Source organism: Grammomys surdaster, unplaced genomic scaffold (genome assembly GCF_004785775.1).
Source record: "Grammomys surdaster isolate TR1022 unplaced genomic scaffold, NIH_TR_1.0 251, whole genome shotgun sequence".
Classification (NCBI taxonomy): Eukaryota; Metazoa; Chordata; class Mammalia; order Rodentia; family Muridae; genus Grammomys; species Grammomys surdaster.
This window is the reverse complement of record NW_021604692.1, coordinates 905714-928559: the sequence shown is the minus strand read 5'-3', so window position 1 is coordinate 928559 and position 22846 is coordinate 905714. Positions and strand designations below refer to the sequence as shown.

General features: G+C 50.0%; 2 protein-coding genes across 7 annotated transcripts in view; one reads left to right on the top strand and one right to left on the bottom strand.

Annotated features, from left to right (window-relative positions):
• Positions 1–7739, top strand: part of Snph (syntaphilin) — a 42350-nt gene extending 34611 nt beyond the window's left edge. For 3 of the 4 annotated variants that reach the window (XM_028774957.1, XM_028774956.1, XM_028774955.1), the window contains 2 exons: positions 1063–1212; positions 3694–7739. In XM_028774957.1, the coding sequence (XP_028630790.1) occupies positions 1063–1212; positions 3694–4861 (1318 nt within the window). In that variant the 3' untranslated portion in view covers positions 4862–7739. The remainder of the gene's footprint in view (positions 1–1062; positions 1213–3693) is intronic. The other variant, XM_028774954.1, reaches the window with a different exon arrangement.
• Positions 7740–8276: 537 nt separating this feature from the next.
• Sdcbp2 (syndecan binding protein 2) overlaps positions 8277–22846 on the bottom strand; it is a 20985-nt gene continuing 6415 nt past the window's right edge. For all 3 annotated transcript variants that reach the window (XM_028774939.1, XM_028774938.1, XM_028774940.1), the window contains 8 exons: positions 18410–18482; positions 17092–17161; positions 16209–16309; positions 11873–12031; positions 11130–11305; positions 10878–11049; positions 9080–9171; positions 8277–8792 (listed from right to left, as the gene is read on the bottom strand). In XM_028774939.1, the coding sequence (XP_028630772.1) occupies positions 8738–8792; positions 9080–9171; positions 10878–11049; positions 11130–11305; positions 11873–12031; positions 16209–16309; positions 17092–17161; positions 18410–18463 (879 nt within the window). In that variant the 5' untranslated portion in view covers positions 18464–18482 and the 3' untranslated portion in view covers positions 8277–8737. The remainder of the gene's footprint in view (positions 8793–9079; positions 9172–10877; positions 11050–11129; positions 11306–11872; positions 12032–16208; positions 16310–17091; positions 17162–18409; positions 18483–22846) is intronic.

Below are 22846 nucleotides of genomic sequence, written 5' to 3'. Positions count from 1 at the left end.
TGGGTGGAGCCGTCTGGACTAGAGTCTGTTGTGGAATCAGGGAGTTCTCCTTCCTAGGAAAGCATTGGAGCCCTCCATCCTGGCTCCAGTGGCCCTCTGGGTGGAGGTTCCTCCAGAACGGTGTGGTATGACACACTATATCGGGTGCAGAAGGCATCCAGCCAGCTGTCATTCAAGCCCCTGCTGCTAATTGTCCACAGGTGTCCACATGTGTCTCACACATGCCCCAGATCATAGGTGTATAAACATGACTGGTGTCCTGGACCAGGCCATTGCCTATGAAGGCAGTATGAAATTGGTATATATACACACATGGGGACATGCAGGTACACAGTACTGAGACACCATGAGACACCATGAATTCCTTAAGAGGAAGAAGTGGCCAGACCTCCCAGTGTGCATATGTAATGCAAACCTGTATTCCCAAAGGAAGGTAAGGAGAGTGCATTAGGGTGTCTGCAGGCACGGCCATGGCTTCACACCTGTCTGCCCTCGCTGTTCCTGTCCCTATGCTAGATAGGCTGTCAGCGGCAGAGAGGGGAGTATCTCCTCCCAGGGAGAAGTCGCCTCCTCTGCAAGTGAGTCCTCATCCTCCAGGCCCACTTGGAACCTGCCCTTGCTCCCCACTCTCACACTTACCTCTTGAGGCAGTGCAGCCCGAGCTCAGGAAGCACAATGAGACTGCATGCTTGAGCCAGCCTCTTTGAAGTGAGTGTATGTTTGTAGGACAAAGGCTTCCCTGAGCCTACTGCTGCAGGGAGGGCCCACACGTGGTAGCATACAGTATTTAGCGCACACACACGCCTCACGAGAGGTCCAGTCCTTCTCCCTGAAGCAGAGGAGGCTTTGGGTCTCCTATCCTTCTCTTCACTGGTGAGAAGAGCTTCGCTAAACTCACCAGGCAGAAGGCTGTCTCTTCACCATGGCCTCACGGCAGGCGCAGGTAGGCTGGTGGCACAGGCCAAACTGAATGTAGTTAGACTGGAGGCCTCTGCTCCCTGGCCCCGCCCTCACCCAGCCTGCCCTCTTCATCCCCCACCTCTGATGGACATACTCTTGCAGGCGCTCCATGAAGTACACACTATGCAGCGACAACCACGGCATCAAGCCTCCCACCCCAGAGCAGTACCTGACTCCACTGCAGCAAAAGGAGGTTTGCATCCGGCACCTAAAGGCCCGGCTCAAGGACACACAGGACCGGCTCCAGGATCGGTGAGTGGCAGCCAAGGGAAGCCCTGGGGACACCCACCAGCTCCAGTCTCAGCAGAGACAGAGCCCTGGGATATTGCCTGGGAAGGAGGAGGAATGGCCTTACTCCATTTATCGTCTCAGCCAATCAGCCTAGGCCCAGAAGCCTGCCTTCATGACTGCTTCCTTCCTATAGATGATAGATGATCAGGAGATGCTAAGGCTGAAGTCCTGCTCATCCTGGAGGTCTCCTAGGAGCACTTCTTGTGCTCATTCTCAGGTCCTTGGAGGCACTTAGTGCTGCCCCTCATGGTGCTTTCATCTTTGAGAGCCACACTTCAAAGGTTGAGTGCCATGGCACATAGATGTTGCCCCAGAACTCGGTAGACTGAGGGAGGAGTGTAAGTTGGAGGACCACATGGAATGCATAGGAGGCCCTGTCGCAAGCGGCAAAAGCCTCGCGTTGGGGTTGGCTCCCCCACCTCATATCACTTTCGCCAGTGTGCTCTGAGCTGTGTCTGTTCTGAGCTGGACCAAGCAGTGCAAAACAGCAGAGCTCAGGCCAGGCACCCCACTGTGTCTTGTCTTTGCTTCTCTGGAGGCTTTATACCACACCTCACCCAAAGTGTTCTCCAGGCCACAGACTTGGCCCATCTAAAGTAACCACTGGATGGTGTGCAGTGTTGTCACAGTTGTCACTATCTGGCACCTCTTTTTATCACCCTGTTCCCATTAGCATTCGTTCCCCATCCTCTCCAGTCACCCATCAGCCCCAGCGGCTCCTCTCCGACCACCAGCTCCTGGCACCCATTGATCGTCCTTTCATCCATCTCTAGACGTATCACAGTACAGCATGCATGACCACCCTCTGCCAAGCAGCCAGTCCAGTCTGGCTTTGTTGTGGTTTTCAGAGTTCAGCGGGTTTCAAGTGCTGGGCTCTGCCACCTTTGAACTAAGGTTTCTTTTCAAGTTCCTGCCCTCTTCCTAATGACACTCATACTCGATTGGCCTTCTGCACTGATGCCCATGAGGAACTAGCAGCCCATCTCCCGGCTTCCTCTCTGGGCCAGCCAGTGGTGGCATATAGACCATCTACCTGTGTTTGGTAGAATGCCCTTCTGTGGCTGCCCCCATATCATCCCTAACCACTCTGGTACCCACAACAGGTCTATCCTTGGCACAATGCCTTTCCCCTCACACCCTCCAGGTGCTATGTAATAGCCATACTTTTGTGTTAGCTTCCCTCTCCTACTCTTCATCCACCATATACTTTGTCAAACCCCTCTGTGCTTGTGGACATTGTATCCCCAACTCTTTGAGGTACCTCTTCTCCCATTTTGTATTTGCCAACCCCTTCCTTTAAGATATGGTTCAAATGTTAGACCTACAGCACCAGGCCAGTTCAGGACTGGGAAGTCATTGATCCCAAGTTCTAGCTGGCTCTAAGGAGAGAGGTACAAGGTGCAGCCAAGCTGAGCACACCCAGCTCGTTCTTACACTCACCTCCCAGGGCAGGCATGCGTGAAAAGTGGAGAAGAGGAGGGAGATCCAGGACCCCATGCCTGTTGATCTGCCTGCTGTTGCCACTCAGGTAGTTCTGGTTCACTGCCTCCTAGCCGTCCGCTGCTGATATACCTTATTGGATGGCCAGCCTCTCCTAGAGGATAATACTTGACATCTGAAGCCTATTCCAGAGAGACAATCTATGGTGCCTTCTGTGGTACAGTTACTCTGCTAGACTCATAAATCCTTTCCCACTGCTTGGAGCCAGTGTCCACTGAGGCTCAGCCTGGTTTTCCCTCTTGTCACTGTGGCATGTCACTAACCACTCCCTCTTCAGTACTTCTGGGTCCATCTGTAATTGAGAGACTTGAAGGGCCTTACCACATCTGGGTGGAAGTCTTGCTGATGTTCTGCTTGCTGATGCAGCCCTTTCTAGCATATATACGAGAAAGAGAGGCACCCAGTTCTCTTCACCCTCCTGTGACTGATTCACCACTACTGGTCTTTCTGATAGAGGCATGCTGTAAAATGTCAGCTCCCCCACCATCAGCAAAGGCTGTCATTTGTCACATGTCACCATCCTTTCCCTAGGGGTAGTAGGACAAATGTCTCTCCACTTAAAACACAAGCTACTTAAGCAGGAAACCATATCCCTCCCTGACGTTTGCTGTTTTGCATTTAAGAGTTTATTACGTTTTTATAGCAGTAGTCTCCTCTGGAGGTGATGATGTGAGAGTGCTTGGCTTCCTAGGTGAGATGGGAGGTGGCTCCTGCTGCCATTTCTTCTCCCTCTTGAAGGAACCTATTCTGTTTTGGCCCCTGGGTCCACCCACACTGATTCCTCCCTGTGGGGTGAAACAAGAGGCACCAAATCCCCTACTTTTGTCTTGAACCACTCCACCAGGGGCCATCTGTGCTTGGTGACATCTCCTTGTCTCTCCACAGTAGCAGTGGCAGGTCAGGAGGACAGGCTATGAGCCATTGTGTTGCCTCTGCTTACAGGGACACAGAGATCGATGACCTTAAGACGCAGCTGTCCCGCATGCAAGAGGACTGGATTGAAGAGGAGTGCCACCGTGTGGAAGCCCAGCTGGCTCTGAAAGAGGCCCGCAAGGAGATCCGGCAGCTCAAGCAGGTCATTGACACTGTCAAGAACAACCTGATTGACAAGGACAAGGGGCTGCAGAAGTACTTTGTGGACATCAACATCCAGAACAAGAAGCTGGAGACGCTACTGCACAGCATGGAGGTGGCCCAGAATGGAATAGCCAAGGAGGAAGGGACCGGGGAGTCAGCAGGCGGGTCTCCTGCACGCTCCCTCACTCGCAGCTCTACCTACACCAAGCTGAGTGACCCAGCCGTCTGTGGTGACCGCCAACCAGGGGATCCCTCCAACACCTCTGCTGAGGATGGAGCCGATAGTGGATTTGTGGCTGCCGATGACACCCTGAGTCGGACGGACGCCCTGGAGGCCAGTAGCCTGCTGTCGTCAGGAGTGGACTGTGGCCTTGAGGAAGCCTCGCTACACAGCTCCTTCACCCTGGGCCCCCGATTCCCTGCGAGCAACACCTATGAGAAGCTGCTGTGCGGCATGGAGGCCGGTGTGCAGGCCAGCTGCTTGCAGGAGCGGGCCATCCAGACAGACTTTGTGCAGTACCAGCCTGACCTGAACGCCATCCTGGAGAAAGTGGGCCAGGCTCAGGTGTGTAGTTCAGTCCTCAAGGACAGGCACTCTGAGCTGGATCGCCACCCTTCAGGGCCCAGAGACCCCGACTCAGCAGTGGTGGTAACAGTAGGTGACGAGCTTGAGGCCCCAGAACCCATCACCTGCGGGCCAACTACACACCGGCCTGCAGTCAACTCTAACCCAGGACTGCCAGTGAGTGTGGTGTGTCCCGTGGAAGAGGAGGAGGAGGCGGCCACCACCACCACCGAAAAGGAACCCAAGAGCTACTGGAGCCGCCACTACATCGTAGATCTGCTGGCTGTGGTAGTGCCAGCTGTGCCAACGGTGGCCTGGCTCTGCCGCTCCCAGCGGCGTCAGGGCCAGCCCATTTACAACATCAGCTCCCTGCTGCGGGGCTGCTGCACGGTGGCCTTGCACTCCATCCGTAGGATCAGCTGCCGCTCCCTGAGCCAGCCAAGCTCAGCGGGTGGCTCCCAGCTCTGAGGCTGCCAGCTCTCCACTTTTGGCAGCCTGACCATTGATTGTAGGATGCGGTTTGCTGCCCCCCACCCCACCTCCCCCACCCCCTCCCCCACCTGCTTCCTTTTATTTACTTTCAGGTCAGGAATAGCGCCCCCCCCCAAGATGTCAATAGGGTCAGGGATTCAGAAAAGCATCCCAAAAACTTCAAGAGAAAAGGTTAAAATGGCTAATTGAAGAGGGAGAAACTGGTAAGAGCTCCCCCCTCTGTCCCCTCTGTCCATCCAGACTTTAGACAAGGCAGGCCCTGCTCAAAAAGTCCCTGGCTGTATTGATCTGAGGATCCTCCCCTCTTCTGAACCATTCTTTCCAACACCTGCCCACTCCATGCCTTCTCTTCCAGGCCACCCCTTGGCCCTCTCCTTGGGCTCCTGGACCAGTATTACCTCCTCAAATGGAGGCAGCCGTGACCCAAAATACAGAGAACCACCCCAAACGGGGTCTGGCTTCCTTGGTCCCACCGAGGCTCCAGCTTTCTTCCCTTGCCCTAGGATGCAAAAGTGTGGTCCAGCTGGAATGACCAGCTCAGGCAGGAGGGTAGGTTCTGTGTCTGTCTGTTTGTCTTCTTGGCTTCTAGGTGTGTTAGATCTTTGTGAGATGTCCAGTGCCCATCACAACTCCTAACACGCTCATCATGGGATTGGGAGAGAGCCCTTACCCAAGCCCCAGTTTCCCTTGGGCAAATCTGCCAGCACAGAGAAGGCAAGGCCAGCAGCCCTATAGAGCCTTTCACCTGAGATGAGTCCATCTCATCTGTAGCCTAGAGGTACCTCAGTGAGTTGGGAAAGTCAGAGGTCACTTACCCCAGGTTCCTTTGGCCCCAAGCCCCACCTATGTTTGCACTCAGTTCCCTGAAGGACTTACTTTCCTGCCCATCCCAGAAACCCCAGGCTGCTTGCTTTCTGGGATGAGGGCTTCTCTCACGGAGCTGACTCCAGAGGAAGATGGCCATCAGGGAGCACCTCCAGATGGGGTTCTGAAGCCACAACATCTGGCTGTCCATGCCAAAGCAGTGTCCCTTGAGTGTGCTTCCCAAGCAGGGGAAAAGCCAGGTGGTGGGAGCCTGTCTGTGCTGCTCCTGGTCCAAGCCCAGTCAGCCTGGGAAAATGCTCTGATCCTCACTTCCCTCTTCTTCCCAGAGAGGTTATACCTACCTGACTGGCCCACCTCCAAGGAGCTGGTAAAGCCCTGCATCTCACCCTCTGACATGGGAGCCTCTCTGGTTCTCTGCTAAGGTCGCTTGCCCTCACTGTTGCTCCAGTGACCACTACTTGACTCATGAGTTCTGCCCCTCCACTCTGTCCCCTCCAAAGGGGCGCCTGCATGCACTGGGAGTGGGCAGCCAGCCTAGCCATCAGGGCAAGAGCCTTCTACCATGCGCTTTGTGCCTCCAAAACTCCCCCACCTTGGTTGGGGCCTCAGACCAGCCATCCTTGGTGGAGCATCCCTACCCCAGCTGAACCAAACCCAAATGCCTGAGGCCTCGCTGGGGCTGCCCCATAGGACACTGGGGTGGTACCATGGAGAGACGGGATAAACCTGATCCAAAGCCAAGCCAGGACTGGCCACGGACCCAGCCTCCTGCGCCATGCACTCATGGAGCTCCATATTGTCTCCCTAGCAACAGTCGAAGCTCTGCTGAGAAAATAAATGTATGAACTATATTTGACAACATAAAATCCATATATTTTTCACCATTGGCATTCAGTCCAACTTTGCAGCCCCTCTGTTCCATGTCTTGCTGTCTGGGCATTCTTGTCATGTCTTGTGTTTGGTGGACTTGGGCAGGGCTAGGACTGTGGTCTACCCTGTTCCTGCTGCTGGAGAAGCCATTGAAAAGGGTCCAGGTTTGTAGAGGCATCAAGTGGAACTGGCCACCACCCTGTTCCTGCTGTGACCCTAACCCTGCCTATGTGATTACCAGAGGACCTCACCTACAGCAGAGGTCCTCTTGTGTGAGTTCTGCCTCTCAGAAGGGCTCTGCTCCTTGCCAGAGCAAGTGGAGTGAGCAGCTCATTCCCCAGCCCTGGGATGACTGGAACCCTGCGGGCTGGGGTGATGGCCCTATACTTAAGTTTATGTAAGCCCAGACTCCCATAGCCGTACAAAGGGGTTGCAATGTCTGTGCAATCCCAAGAGGTAGCCTTGGAGGTAGACACTTGAGCAGCCTGCTGGTTCCAGATATGGAGAAGGGGGCTGAGAGCAAGGTAGAACTGGCCCAGGCTCCCCTTAGATGCTCGTCTCCACAGCTCCCCCATTCCCAGTTGGCCACTACCCCATAGGCTGCCATTTTCCCTCTTGCCCTTGGCTCCTGGAGCAAAACTGTTAGGGTGCTCCTTTCCCCTGCCTCCAGTCAGAGCAGACAAGGTCTCGAGGAAGTGTCCCCAGGAGCTACCTTCTATAGCTACTGGGCCCTTGGAGCCCAGTGGCTTGAAATAGTAGCTCCTTTGTTCTGGAACCCTCCGATAGGGCTCAGTGAGGATTTCTGAACAGAGGCAGCGTTGTGCAGAGTTCATGATCAATGTGTCCAAGCAGGTAGCATACATAGCTTTTCACTGAGACTCCTCTTTACCTATACAGGCACAGGACAACAAATCCCAGGCTCTAGGGCCAAAGGCTACTGAGGAGTCTCCACCCAAGGAACTCACAGCCCCCTCTGATCTAGGTGACAATGTAAACAGGCCACTGTGCACTCACATTAGGCTATCTTGATAGAAACTTCAGGGGACACAGGAGGGGGCCTGTGGGAAAGGGTCGTAACTCTCAGTCTCCTTTGTCTCTTTGTTCAGACAGAGTTGTGCCTGAGCAGACAGCTCTGAATTAAAGCATGAACACACACACAGCCCCTCAGCCTGGTGTCTTTGTACTGTGTCATTTCTCTAAGTGTGTTGGGGTGGGTGAGAAACTCACCATGGCACCCAACACAATCACCTATTGGCTAGCTCAGCCCCACCAGACCCTGTTCTGTAGTGCTGGGCTTCTCTGCCCATCTGTGATCAGGCACAGGATGTAGAATCTCCACTCTCTGATCCCAGGTCCCCATCCTGCTTGGCACAAGGAAAATATTCCAGTTCTTTCAAGTAGTCTCAAAGTGGCTTCTCTGGCCCATTCTGTAGCTACAAAAACAGCCATGACCACTCAGCAGGGGTCCCAAAGCCAGTGCAGAGTCCCTCTACTATCCCTGTCACCCCACAACCACATGCCCCTCAGTGCCAACATCCCTATGATATACTGGCAAGCATCCCACAGCACATAGACCATGGTTTTCAGAGGCACACAGATATGACCCTGGCCTGGCCACTGTCCAAAAACAAAAGCTGCCCCTGCATGCCATAGGACCAGAGAGTCTGGAATTTTCAGGAGCTTTCATGACAGGGGCTGTGTTTTAAATCCACTCTTTATTCAAAAGACAGTAAAGGGTTACAACTAACCTACTGACAAAGGGTTACCATTAATCTATACACAACCTGTGACAAAGATCAATGAAGACAACACGCAAGGCACTCCTCTGTCAAATCAAGCAGCTGACTTCCTAGATGAGGCAAAGTCTGCAAAGGGATACAGCAGCACTCAGTGACATTCTGCTGTTCTGCCCGAGTGCCCAGTATCTAGGGCACAGAGAACCAGGTGCCTTAAGTCCCACCTGTGCCTCAGCATAGCTAGGAGTCAGGATCCAAGGAGGCCTAAAATCGGCAGTGACAGACTCATCCAATACACACCCACCTGGGACACATCCCTGCAATACCCAGACCCAGGCAGCAAGCCAGCTGCAACCTGTCATCAGAGGACTGCTGTCTTCCCTGCAGGATGGTGGGAAGCCTGCGCTGCTCTCCGGTAACTTCAGGTGTCTGGAATGGAGTGGTCCATGGTGTGGTGAAGCAGCAATGGGGACAACCTAGACAGGCAGCAGTGACAGTGACTGAAACCACAGCTGTTCTTCCTTCATCCTCATCCCCAGCCTGTTCACCCCACAGGAGCTGCAATCCTCCCCCACTTCTAAGGGCTTCAGGTCATGAGAAGCCACCAGAGAGTTGACGAAAGGTCAAAGATAGAGCAGACAGACCCATGCTCTGGGTCAGCACCAAGCTCTCGGGGCATGGGGGTGGGGTGCAGAGTGCAGAGGTGGGGTGCAGAGTGCAGAGGTGGGGTGCAGAGTGCAGAGGTGGGGTATAGCGGCCTTACTTTTTGATCATATGTTCGTAGATCACAGTAGGGATGATGGTCAGTGTGATGACATTTCCAGCTGTGGTCAGAATCTCAGTAATCTTTTTGTCCTAAAGAGGAGGAAAGTGCCTGTCATCCGGGGTACTAGGGATAGCACTGCAGCCCAACTGGTAGTGGCTAGAGGACACCACCCACACCTCACACCTGCCTCCAGCAGCTGGCTGCCCAGGACCCTGGACATCAGGCTCAGGTGGGGTATTGTTCCTCTCATCTGAGAATTTCCATGGTCATAGAAGCATGACACTGGCCTCCCATTCCTTGAAGACCAGCCAGCCATATGGACCTGGTAGCACTGTCCCACAAATGTGATTCTTGGGCCCCTACCAACTTTGTTGGGCCCAGTCACACTTGGGCTCCAGTGGGAGACACTGGATCCATCTGTATGCATAGGCTCCTGCTGGTTCACCAGCCTGAAGGCCTCTCCCACACCTCGCTGAGTAGTAAGAAAAGCTTGAGAAATTGCTTACATCATGAAGAAGATAACAGACAATCTCCATGCAAAGGGTGTCCAGCAGTTAAATGACTACAGCTATGGTGACGAGCCTCTGGTCCCCCTGCTCAGGCCATGGTGACCATCATTTTGCATTTATAAGGAATCTGGTTCTGTGCTTTCTTAGTTTGAGGAAGAGATGCTTTAGAGGACTACCAAGGGCTACAAACTTTGAAAGATGACTGATCTCAAAAAGTGTAAGTACCAGACACTGCTCAAGAGAATAGACCTGGTACCTAAGGGTCTCATGGTGCTACAGCTAGGCAGAGTAACCTCTAAGTTCACAGGGATGCTTCATGCCATCTATGCAGCTGTAAGAACCACAACCGAGCATGGCTACTCTTAGCATTATGACTGAGTTGGTAGCTTTTCAAAAGAAGCAATCTGCAGCTGCTCATGAGTGGAATTACTGTACTCAGATTTTCAAGCACAGACTGTGGTGGCCTTTTGCTTGGTATGCTTGATTACAGAGAAACAGGAGAGGATGCACCAGGAGGGGTCTCAGACGCAGAAAGAATTTCCTGAGCAAAGCAGCACAAGCCACGAGAATAAGTCTCCACAGAAGGTGAGGAGAGACTGCCCCCAAGGAAGCAGACGCAAGATAGGAGGGGCTTGTGGCCACCATGGAGTGAGATGCCACCACCTGCCCATGAGCACATGGGGTGGAGCAGCACAGCCACTGTAGAGCGGCATGAGTCGTTTCATCTGTTTGTGGCCCAGACCACACAACTCAGCACTGCCCATTTCCAGAAGACCTCCATCTTTCCAGATCTAGAGCATGTGCCTAAAGCCATGTGCACCGTCTCGCTTTGTAATCTGCCCTCCCTGAAGAATACGCCAAGGTCAGAAATTGATTTCTAAGTCAGTATTCTAAAGGAAACCCCATTACTGAGTGTAATCAGCATCCAAAGAGAAGTGCCACACGGAGGAGGAGGGGGGAGGAGGGAGGGAGGAGAAGGAAGAGGAAGAGGAGGAGGAGAAGTCTTTGTGGACAGCAGCAACCTGGGTGCCCATGTACCCACACATTACAACACCCCTCTGGTACATCCTGTGTGTTAGGAAGGAAAGAATTCTTACTAGGCATCTACTCATTCTGATTACCATTGCTCAGAGTGCCACACACAAAGTCCTACTAAAGCCCCCATAACTTTAGGATGGGGAAGCTGAGGCTCTGGCAGGTTTCACAGACTATGCCCACAGGAGCTGCCCCACCCTCATCATCCCCATGGTGCCCCCATTGCCTGACAAAGCTACACCGCTGCCTACCTTTAGCCCAATGACGTTCTGTCCGTTCACCTCACACACGTAGTGGTTGGTTACAAGTCCATTGCGGGCTGCGGAGCTTCCCTTTACCACAGAGACAATCTTCCCCTTTTTGATGACAAAGCCAACTTGGCCTGAGCTGTCTTTGTGCATGGTGACAGTCCTCTGGAATGGCCTGGTAGAAAGTGACAGTAAGCTGGGCTTGCGGGTGTGGTTCGGGCCAGGCAGGGAGGATGCTGGGACCTGGATACTGACCTGTCTCGAACAACCATGACAATCTTCTCCGCTGATGCCTTCTTCAGTGCTTTGTGAGCTTTGTGTGTGTTCCACCCAGCACAGTCACACCCATCAATCTGCAGGATCTGGTCCCCAAAGCGCAACCCCACAAGGGATGCAGGGGTGTTGGCCTGGACCAACTGCACAAAGAGCCCCTAGGAAGCAGGACCCCAGAGTCAGCAACCCTGGCTGCCTGAGACCAGGCCTCTCAACTAAGATTTCTTTCCCCATATCCATACAACGTAGTGGGACCTAGGATCTATAAGGGATACACAGGTTACCCCTAGTTTGCTGGAAGAGGAAACACACCAGACCACACAAAGTAAGCTGAATCAGAATTTCAGTGTCACGATTTATTCTCCTGTATTGCCCTCCCCAAAGATGTCTGAGTAGTTTTCTCTACAGTCATTAAGAAGCCAGATCCATGGGAGTTAGGGCACAAGAAAATGAGGTGGGGGTGGGGAACTCTTGAGTGAGGCTGATCCCTGCTGCAACAAGGCACAGCCTCGAGGCCTGAGATATTAAGGTGCCTTTCTCAGAATATTCCTTGCTGTGAACAGAGGCTCTCTGAGCCCTGGGAGGGGACCTCTATGTACTATGCCGTCTCAGGCTGCTGGGTAGCTGTCCCAAAGGAGAACTTGTATTCCTAGGGCTGTGACAAGGCTATCTAGCACCAGAGAAGCACACTCTCCTCCAGAGGTTCCTCCACAGACACTGCTTACCTTGTCAACAGCCTGCAGGCGCAGTCCAGTCTTGCCACGCTCATCCTTGCACAGGTGGATCTCTCGCACGCCAGGCTTGATCTCTGCACGCAGTACACCCAGGCTGTTCCCAGATACTGGTGCTATCACCTGGCCAGGACCAGGGCTAGTGACCACCATCTGCAGACACAGTAGTGGGAGTGGGGGGAGGGGTCAGCCAGGCACCTGGGGCCCATGCCTCAAGTGTCTCTGAGTTCTAGAGAAGGATGAATAAGGAGGAACAAACAGTCCTTGAGTTCCCCTCTCACACACTTTGCAGAGGCTTAGAGAAAACAGAGCTTGATGAAGCCACTAGAGAGCATCAAAATCCACACCTCCGAACAAGAGGGGAGGGAGAGATGAAGCTGGGTTCAGAAAGGGGTCACTGTGTTTTCCAACAGAAATTAGTATCATGAAAAGATGCACTTAAATTTCACTTTTAAAAAAGACATTTTCACAGTAAATAGCCATCAAAGATGGCCGGGCTAGTTTTGACTTTGTCTTGGAGAAAATAATTTGAACCCAAAATAAAAATTAACAAACTACCCCTCCTATGGATATCCAAAGGATGTCCAATCTCATCAGACCATACAATCCAGCCAGTGCAATGAGGCAAGAAAATGGAAAAAAATCACATAGGATGGAAAGATACAGTTGCTTCTGTTGACAGATGCCATGAACATCCACTAGAATGTCTACAGAAATCTAAAACTCCTAGCCATAAGTTAAATGCAAACATTCATCAAGAACTAAAATTCAATGTCAGCATACAGAAATCAACTGTGCTGGGACAGGGACGTACATAGCTACCAAGGAGGCTGAGGTAAGAGGATCACTTGAACCTAGGAGTTAGAAGTCAGCCTGGGCAACAGACTCAACTATTTTTTTTAAATGTATTTTTAATTAGATATTATACTTATTTACATTTTAGTTGTTATCCCCTTTCCCCATTCCCCCACCCCCAGGGACTCCTTACCCATCCCCCTCCTGCTGCTTCTATGAGGGTGTGCCCCCATCCATCTACCCACTCCCCTCTCCCCACCCGCAAATTCCCCTAAACTGGGGCATTCCGCCTTCACAGGACCAATGACCTCCTCTCCCATCAATGCCTAACAAGGCCATCCTCCACTGCATATAGAGCTGGAGCCATGGGTCCCTCCATGAGTGTTCCCAGGCTGGTGGTTTAGACCCTGGGAGCTCTGGTTGGTTGGTGTTGTCGCTCTTTCCATAGGGTCTCAAGTCCCTTCAACTTCTTGAGTCTTCTTTCTACCTCCTCGACTGGGGACCCCATGATCAGTTCAATGGTTAGCTGAGAGCATCCTCCTCTGTATATGTGAGATTCTGGCAGAAACTTTCAGAAGACAGGTATATCAGGCTCTTGTTCACATATACTTCCTGGCATCCACATCAGTATCTGCCTTTGGTGACTGCACATGGGATAGATACCCAGGAAGGGCAGTCTCTAGGTGGTCCTGCCTCCAGTCTCTGTTCCACACTTTGTCTCTGTATTTGCTCCCTTGAGTATTTGTATTACTCCTATGAAGGACCAAAGCACCCATACTTTGGTCTTCCTTCTTCATGAGCTTCATGTGGTCTGTGAGTTGCATCTTGAGTATTGCGAGCTTTTGGGCTAATATCCAATTATCAGTGACAGACTCAACTATTTATCTACTTCCTGACCACCCTCCCAAAAAAAAGACAAACTGTGTGAATCTAACAAGACAAGTGTAGAGACAGTATACCAAAGGTGACAAAAATCTAGGATGCAGAAACTGACAAAGACCTAAGCAAACAAAGTTTCCTGTGTACACACACTGAAGAGCTAGCAAAGCTGCTGGCACCTGTGACACAGACACAGCACATTTCTATGGAAACTCTACGAGATGTTTTGGAGGCACAGGCAAGGTCACCTAGCTTTAGGTAGAAAGACAGTGAGATGTGAACAGTGACACTAATTCAGACAAAAAGGACAAAATATGAGGAACCACACAAATACTAGGACATCTCTTGCCACAGTATCCAAGGCAGTGGGTTCTAGACACCTTGGTCAACAGCCATCTAGGAAATCCAGAGAGATCCTTACCGTGGGAGGACAATAGCTTTGTTGCAGAGGTCAAGGTCAGTTGAGGGTAGGAGCTAGCTCAACAAGACCTACTGTAGCAGCAATGGACAGACGGGCAAAAATAGGAACCACGACATAAACTTCTCACTTTTTCCAAAAATCTACTCAAATTCAATTATAAAGTTAAAAGTAAACAAACCTGTAGTAATTTCGGTATAGTGTAAAAGAAAATCTTTAGGACTCAGGCCTTAGGGAGAATTTCTTTTATAAAGGAAAATTTAAAAATAATAAAAGAAAGGAAAAGTATGAAAAAACTTGACCTCATCAAAATTAAAAGCTTTTCCCTCCTCTGTCAAGGAGACAAAGAGCTAAACCAAAGACTGGGGATGGTATTTACAACCCACGTATCTGATGAGGACCCCAGGTTATAAAACATAATCCCTAAACCCACCCTTTAACAATCCAGTTAAAATGCACGGAATGGGGCTGGCAATTCGGCTCAGTCAGGAGAGTGTTGCCTAGCATGCACAAGGCCCTGGGTTTGATACCCAACATCACACAAACCAGATGCGGTTCACGCATCTGGAACTCCAGCACTTGAGAGCTAGAAGCAAGAGGGTCAGAAGTTCAAGACCACCCTGGGCCAGACCCTGTCTCATGTGGTAGGGACAGAATAAGATATTCCACATCACTAATCATTAGGGAAATGCAGGTGAAGACCTGTCATAACTAGTGAGGATGATACCAAGTGCTGGTAAGGATGTGAAGGTACCAGATATATTTGGCACCACTGGCAGGGGAGGAGAATGCACAGCCAGCCCCTCCAGAAGATAGTCTGACAGCAGCTGCCTGTGAACATTTGTTTATCACATGTGTAGTAACTGTATTCCAGCCTGCTATGTCATAAATGCCTTTGGATATAATAGTAAGAAACTGTGCCAATTGTGCATGCATGGGGAACTGAATTCATATTCTTAGAACTCACATAAAAAGCTGGGGAACTGGGGAGACAGAGACAAGGGAATCCCTAACATTCAGTACTGAGCCTGGATGAATCAATGAGCGTCAGGCCCAGTGAGAGACCCTGTCTCAAAAAATAAAGATGAAAAGGGACAGAACAAGACATCAACCCTAGTCTTCACACACATGCACATTTACCACAGACCCACAACATAACGCATGTATACAACATCCTAGTGTACACCCACATCCACATATACCACAGATTCACAACAGAACACATGCATACAACATCCCAGAAGAGTCATTATTTCTGATTTATGCTTAGATAACATTCTCAAATGATAAAATTATACAGACAGAAAAACAAGGTTGGGAGAACAAGGTTGGGCGTGTGGCACAGTGGTAAAACAGCTGCCTAACATCCGTGAGGTCCCAAGTGCTGCCAAAGAAATAAGATAAAAGAAAGGGAAGAGGGAGAGTAAGGAGTGAGAAGAAGAGAAGGAAGAGAAGGTTGCCGGGGGTTAGGGAGGGATGTAGGTGTGACCACAAAGGGGTGGGAGGAGAGCTTCATGAGGAGGAATGGTCCTGTCTTTAGGCGGGGTGATGGATTGCCTTCATTCGGACAGTGCTAAGCTGACAGAGCTATAGATACACACTCCACCAGTGTAAGTTGTTGGTCTTGCTACTGTCCTGTGGTTATGAACGCTACGCTTGATGAAATAGACATTTTATCTTTGCAACCTCCCAGGAACCCATATGTAAAAGCAAAAATATTGAAAACATTGGAAGTTTACAATGGTAAAAATTGCTGAGTGTGGAGCTCGAGAGGGTGTCCAGCAGAGAGGAGCATCTGCTGCTCTCACAGAGGACCCAGCACCCACATGGTGGCTCACAATCTTCAGTAACTCCAGTTCAAGGGATCTGGCGTCCTCTTCTGGCTTCCTTGGGTACCAATCACACATGCAGTGAACATACATACACACAAAACAATCATATACGTAAAAATAAAACAAATCTTTTTCAAAGACAACCAAGGAGGGTGGTGTTTAATTTCAGCACTTGGAAACTGGCAGAAACTGGCAGATCTCTCTGAAGCCATCGAGGTGTACATAGCCAGTTCTAGGCTAGCCAAGGCTATAAAGAATGGCTGGGTTGACATGCATGCATATAGTGTGCGCATACACACACACACACACACACACACACACACACACACACACACAACCTTTTAAAATGGCAAGACCGAAAGGTAGAATATTTAGTGGCCACCTAAGGCAGGAGGCAAATACCTACATTATCACCATCTGGAATCTCGGACAGGTTTTTCTGAACTTCTTGGCTAGAGAGAGACAGTCCCATGTAATTTTCCAGTTCTGCCAGGTTTGGATACAACTCTGATGGTAAGGAAGAGACAGGGTGTCACTCGGGCTTATGCAGAGCCACCCTGGCTGGCCCAAGGCCACTCTTTTTCCGAAAAGTTAGGAAAATTCACCAAGATTACCCTGATCCCAAGTATCCAAGTATGTCATGTGTCCTGGGGATGCTTGTCACTGGCATGGACCAGCTCTGCCAAAGGCTTGCAGCATCTTCGTCTAGGAGCAGGCTCAGACACTGAGATCCTCCTATACTGCTGAGGTACTCAGCTCAGCTGCTTTGGCACCCATTGGGACAGTTAACACAAAGCCATAGCAGGTGCAAGACCACTAGGGACCACAGCCCATGATGGGGACAGGTCAAGTAGACAGCAGAACCCTAACAGTCCTGTGACCTTCTCTCACAGGACTGACCCATGATTGCTATGAGCTTCTGTATGGGCTACCTCAAACACTTGGTCTTCCCCAGATGGCCTGGCCATCCATGGTGGCACCAAATCAGGCAATTTCTGCCTCACCAGGTCAGTTTCTCCAATGTTTTCTGAAAGGCTGAAGGTTAATTGTACATGAGCCCCCCACTAAAAGGACAGGTGAGAAATGGGCACGGAGAAGTGGCCGGAATCCCGAGCCATATTCTCAAGGTCAGCAGAGCCCACACACTCAGGAGAGGCAGGCCTGCCCAGGCCTGGGAACGGGAGCTTAAGAAGTTCCTTTCTGTGCCTGGGTGACAGGTCCAGCAGTGCTGGGGTGCATGACAGTGTTGGGGCTGTCATTGTGTGAACACGGGGATTAGGCTCACTCACCTGAAAGTGGGGGTGCAGATGCCATCGGGGCTGGCAGAGTGGGCATCACAGGTGAGGATCTCGCCTGGGCCTGAAAAAGATGAAGTGTTGCTCAGCTGTGGCTTGGACCCCAGGGACTCTTGGACCCCAGGGACTCTTGGAGCCTGGGACTCTCGGAGGCAGGGGCTCTTAGCATTGAGTATGACTGCAGACGTGTGGTGGTAGGGGGTCCTGGAACCCTCAGGGCTCCAGAGTATAAATGTAGCCTCTACACTTACACATGCTGTAAGCCAGGTATAGAAAGTCCAATACTGCACTGCTCACTCAATTTGAGCATGCTCTCAAAGCTAAACGGATGCTCTATAGCACACAGGGTAACTGTGGTTTACATTCAGAAATTACTAACATTTCAAAATAGGTAGTTGAGAGAGTTTGAGTGTTCCAAGTCCAAAGAACTGATATAAGTCTGAAATGGTGGATGGGCCAACCACCCTGATCTGACCGGTACAGTGTGAACACAGGTTGAAATGTCACATGTACTCCCATGAGGATGTATAGCCACAAAGTGTTAATTAAAAATCAAAACTGCATATTGATTTTTAAATGTGGCCTCTTGGGGGCCAGAGAGATGGTTCAGTGGTCAAGAGCACTTGCTGCTCTTGCAGAGGACCTGAGTTCAGTTCCCAGCACCCACATCACAACTGATAACCATCTACAACTGGAGTTTCAGAAGATCTGATGCCCTACTCTGGCCTCTGAGGGCACTGGACGTGCACACAGTATATATACATACATGCAGAGAAAACATGCATATTATAAAAATAAATAAATCTTTTTTTTAATGTGACCTCTTTGGACATGCATCTTTCTGGCAGAAAGTCTTCTGGTGCCTGTGACCATTATTTTCTATCCATGGCAGCCAAAGCATGAAAGCCCAACTCCCAGCCAGGGAGAGAGGCTGACATTTTCAGGCTTCTGGGAATATAGAGGGGTTGGGGTGGAGGTGGAAGAGTCTGTTTGGGACTGAGCAGGCTGAGCCCATGCCCTGGGCTTCCTGAGGATGCTATCTGGCACGTGGGGTGTTCCTGCAGAGGATGGGAGAAGTGCCAGAACCCACCTCACTGTGGCTGCTTTGTCTTTCCATGTCTGTTCAGACTCCATGGACCTTTACCCCTGGACTCTCCCTTTACCCACCAGCCTCTGCACTGGGTCCCACGGCTTCCCTGGAATTTTCAAGGGCTCCTAGTAACTAGGATCCTCCAAGATAAGCCTTAGTTACTAGTGTTAATCCCCAAGGTCACCATCAGGGACTCTAGGCAAATGGAGCCTGGTTCATTACCTGGATGACTTGGCCCACCTTCAGATCCTCCAGAGATGGGTACAGGACAGACATAACTGTTTCCTGAAGCACACTGCAGAATGCAGAGGGTGATAGATTGTTAGGATGCATCTCCCATCCTCCTGAAAAAAGGCAGGACTGCTGCCTCCTGCCACCTGTGTCCCACAACATGCTGAGACCATCACCAGGAGTTACTCTCTTATCTTAAAGATGAGGATTCACACCAGCCTGTTTCTCAGGCTCATAATCGCCACCCATAAAATTCCATATTTGACTAATCCTGGACCCTAGAAACTAAACCTAGTGGACCATCTAGGATGTACCCAGAAGAAAAGACAGGGTCACGGGCCTCATTTTTCCTACTATGTGTAAAAAGTCAGATGAACTGGAAAGGTTTCCCCATCCAGATTGCCAGGTGAGGCTGGGAGCTGGCACAGTGTCACCCACAACCACAGGCAGGTTGGGACTTAGCATTTAAACAGAAAGGTGGGAGACTCTAGAAACCCTCCCAATCTCTTCCTTCCTGTTTCAGCTCCACGGTATGCCACCTGGCATAGGGTCACTACTGCTGCGATGAAACACCACGACCAAGGCAGCCTGGGGAAAGAAGAGCGGCTCACCCACACTTCCATGTAGCCATCATCACTGAATGCAGTTAAGGTAGGAACTGGAGGCAGGAGCTGGTGCAGAGGCCACTTAGGGATGCTACATTTTGGCTTGCTCCTCATGGCTTGCTCAGGCTGCTTTCTTACAGAAGCCAGAATGAACAGGGTAGCACCACCCACTGAGAACGTGTCCTACAGGCCTGCCAGTAACCAGCATTTTCTCAACAGAGCTTCTGTCCTCTGACTTAAGCTTGTGTCAAGTTGACACAAAAACTAGTTGGTACAACTGACCCTTTGTTAACTTGATAAGTACATCACTTACTAAGTATAACCTTTTTTTCTTGGTGTTCTCAAGGTCTCATATTAATATTACAACCAGTCTTTACAAATTCAAACATTGTAAAATTCAGTCTCTTTAAAAATCCAAGGTCTTGTGGCTAGAGAGATGGCTCAATGGTTAAGAGCACTGACTGAACTTCCAGAGATCCTGAGTTCAATTCTCAACAACCACAATTTTACCACAGCTCACAATCATCTTTTTTTGTTTTGTTTTGTTTTGTTTTTTGTTTTTGTTTTTGTTTTATTTTTTTTGAACATGAGATGCTTTTTTATAGCATGTTTTACAAGGGGAGGGGGTAAGAGGGGTCAGGTGGTGGAAAAGTACAGAATCTTCTTGGCCTCTGCCTTGAAACATGTCATGGTCCATAAGGTACTCTGCCTTGAATTATGATCTACCTGCTATTCTTCAGAAGATATGGTACACTGCTTGAGTTATGGTCTACCTGCTATTCTTCAGAAGATATGGCACACTGCTTTGAGTCTATCTGCAGTTGCCAAGCAGGATCTTGCAGTTGCCAAGCTTCAGAGGACATTGTGCAGGTGGGGAAAGGTAGGGGGTGAGGGTAAGGGCGAGGGTCCTGGCTTCTGGCATCTCCCCCTTCTCTGTTTAGTTAGAGAAGGCATCTTATGATCAATCCCAACTATGTGAGTTTTGAATTTGGATGTCTAATTATGGGGGTTCTTAGACAAGTTCACAACCCCAAAACATTGATGTGAGACGAGTCACATCGATGGTCGAAGGATTTAGGCTGTCGACGATGGGCAACGTCAAGGGACCCCGAGGTGGGTGAAAGGAGGGTGAGAGCCCTGTCTTAGGCCATGTAGGCTGCACCCACTCCCAGCACCACACACTCCTTTTCGGCTGCATTGGGTGGGCCCCTGGGAAGTGGACCTACAATAATCCCATCATTGGGCTCACAATCATCTTTAATGTGATCCGATGCCCTCTTCTGGTGTGTCTGAAGGCAACGACAGTGTACTCACATATATAAAATAAATAAATCCCTTTTTTAAAAAAAAATCCAAGGTCTCCTTAAAATCCAAAATATCTTTAAAAATTCAGTCTCTCAACTGCAGGCTCCTGTAGCATCAAAAATCCTTTCTTACTCCAAATGTTAAGAGCCAAGTGGCAGTGCTGTTGCATAGCACACTGGAGGCCCTGGGGTCTGTACCAGCACCACAGTCCTCCCTCCAAAGAACACATAAACTGGGGCATTGAGTATAACACTGGTCCACAGGGAGGAGGAACTGAGGCTGGAGGGGTACTGCACACACCCACACTTCATCACCCTGCATGAGAATCTCCAGCAGCTAAGGTGCTCAATGAAGCCCCGACTATCACCTCTTAAAAACATGCCATTTCCTTCCTAGGTCAAATGCCCAGGCGAAGTTTGCCCTTCTGGGTTCTTCCCTTTACCTGACCTGGTCATACTTCCTGCCCTTTGCTAGGCAGGCTACTCCAGCTGGATGCTCCACCCTGTCTGTCACCTCCCTCTTGCTGTGCCCACCTCCCAGAGTAGAGGTCACTGCCCTGTCACCCTGGGCCCTGACCCCAAGACAGGCTCTGAGCTATACACCCACCTCCAACTAACTCTTCAGTTATCCTGTGCCTTCCCAGCTCACTGCCACTACTAATAGTTAAGGTATGTCATTCTTGCCCACATGTAACAGGAAGGCTAGAAGGTGGCATAGGGAACTGATTAGGCTGTGCCATGATGCTGTGAACCCTGCCCTGTGAACCTGCATGACCCGCAGACACCTAGGGCATTCTCATGAGTCATTTCTCCCTCTGAACCTGCTGCCCAACCCAAGTTCTCCTTAAGTCCCTCTTGTGTATCACCAAGTCCCCTCCCACCCAAATCCCTGTCATACAGACCTCTATGCCCATCATTACTGTCATAGTACCCCTAAACAAGTCATGACCTCTTTCTCTGCTCTACAGACAGAACCCACCAGGCCTCTTAAGCATGAAGCTAGGGTGTTGTGGCTTTGCTTAAAGCCCCCTGCCTCCGATGCAAATGCCATGAAGGGGTGCTGCTTACTGGCTTGCTCCTTGTGGCTTGGCTCAGACTGTATCCATGTAGAATCCAGGACCACCACCCCAGGGTGGTAATACCCACAATGAGATGGGCCCTCCCCCATCAACCACTAATTAAGAAAGTGCTCTACAGGCTTGCCTATAGCTGGATCTTATGGAGACATTTTTTTTCCAGTTGAGGTTCCCTCCTTTCAGATGACCCTGGTTTGTGTCAAGTTGACATAAGAACAACAGCACAGTTGACTCCTTGACGACCTGACACACAAACACGTCACTGTTGAGCCATAACCTTTCCTTTCTTGCTCATCCAAGAGCACACATTAATATCATCATAAAAATGTAAAACATTCCAACTTTTAAAAGTCTCACAATCTTTAGAAACTCAAACACTTAAAACTCCAGTCTCTTTAACATATTCAAAGTCTCTCTAAAAATCCAAAGTTTCATTAGAAGTTCAAAATCTCCCAACTGTGGGCTACTGTAAAATCAAAACAAGTTAAATACTCTCTTATTCCAAGAGAGAAGAACCAAGGTACAGTCACAACGAAATCAAAGAAAAACCAAACTTTAGCTCACTAAATAACCCAGTGTCCAGCTTCTGGGATTCATTCACAGTCTATGGGCTCCTCCAAATCTTGGGTCACTTCTCCAGCTTCACCCTCTTCAGCAAACACAGCTTGTTTCTTAGGCTCAGGCCAGCTCCAATGCACTGCTGCCACTATTCTTGGCAACCTCCCATGATAGTGGCATCTCCAAAATGCTGGAGTCTTCTGCTATGACTGGACTGCACTTTCACCAACAGCTTCTCTCAGATCCTCATCAGGGGATCCAGTCCTCCACACAGTGCCAAGCCTCCATGACCCCTGCATACCTTCAAAATCAGTACCGCCTGGCTGACACTTAGACTCTTAAGTTCAGCTGCCAGCCCATGGTACAGCACTGACTGCCTCTAGAACACAGCTTCAGTGTGCTGACTCTCAGGAAACACTTCCCAGATTTCACCTCACTGATGCTGCTCTTTTTAAACACCATTAATTTCTCGGCCACAGCTGACTAGCATCAGTTGTCCAAGTAAAATAATGTCTTTATTTCAGTAATTAATCATAGCCGAGTCTTCAGCCTCAGCTGACCAGAACCACCGATTCTTAATTCAAATCATCAAACAGCTAAGCTGGAGTCTTTGCTTCTCTCTGAAAGCTCACAAGTCAGGCCTCCATCACCTTCACTGCTTTTAGCATTATGTTCTAATCCTCCATCCTCTCAGTGCGGCTCACCAAACTTTGAACACTCAATGACTTTTCCAGCCCAAAGTTCCAAAGTCCTTCTACAATCCTTCCCATAACAACATGGTAAAGTCAATCACAAGTAATATTCTACAATCCTGGTACCAATTTCTGTATTAGTTAGGTTTATTTTATTTTATTTTATTTTATTTTATTTTATTTTATTTTATTT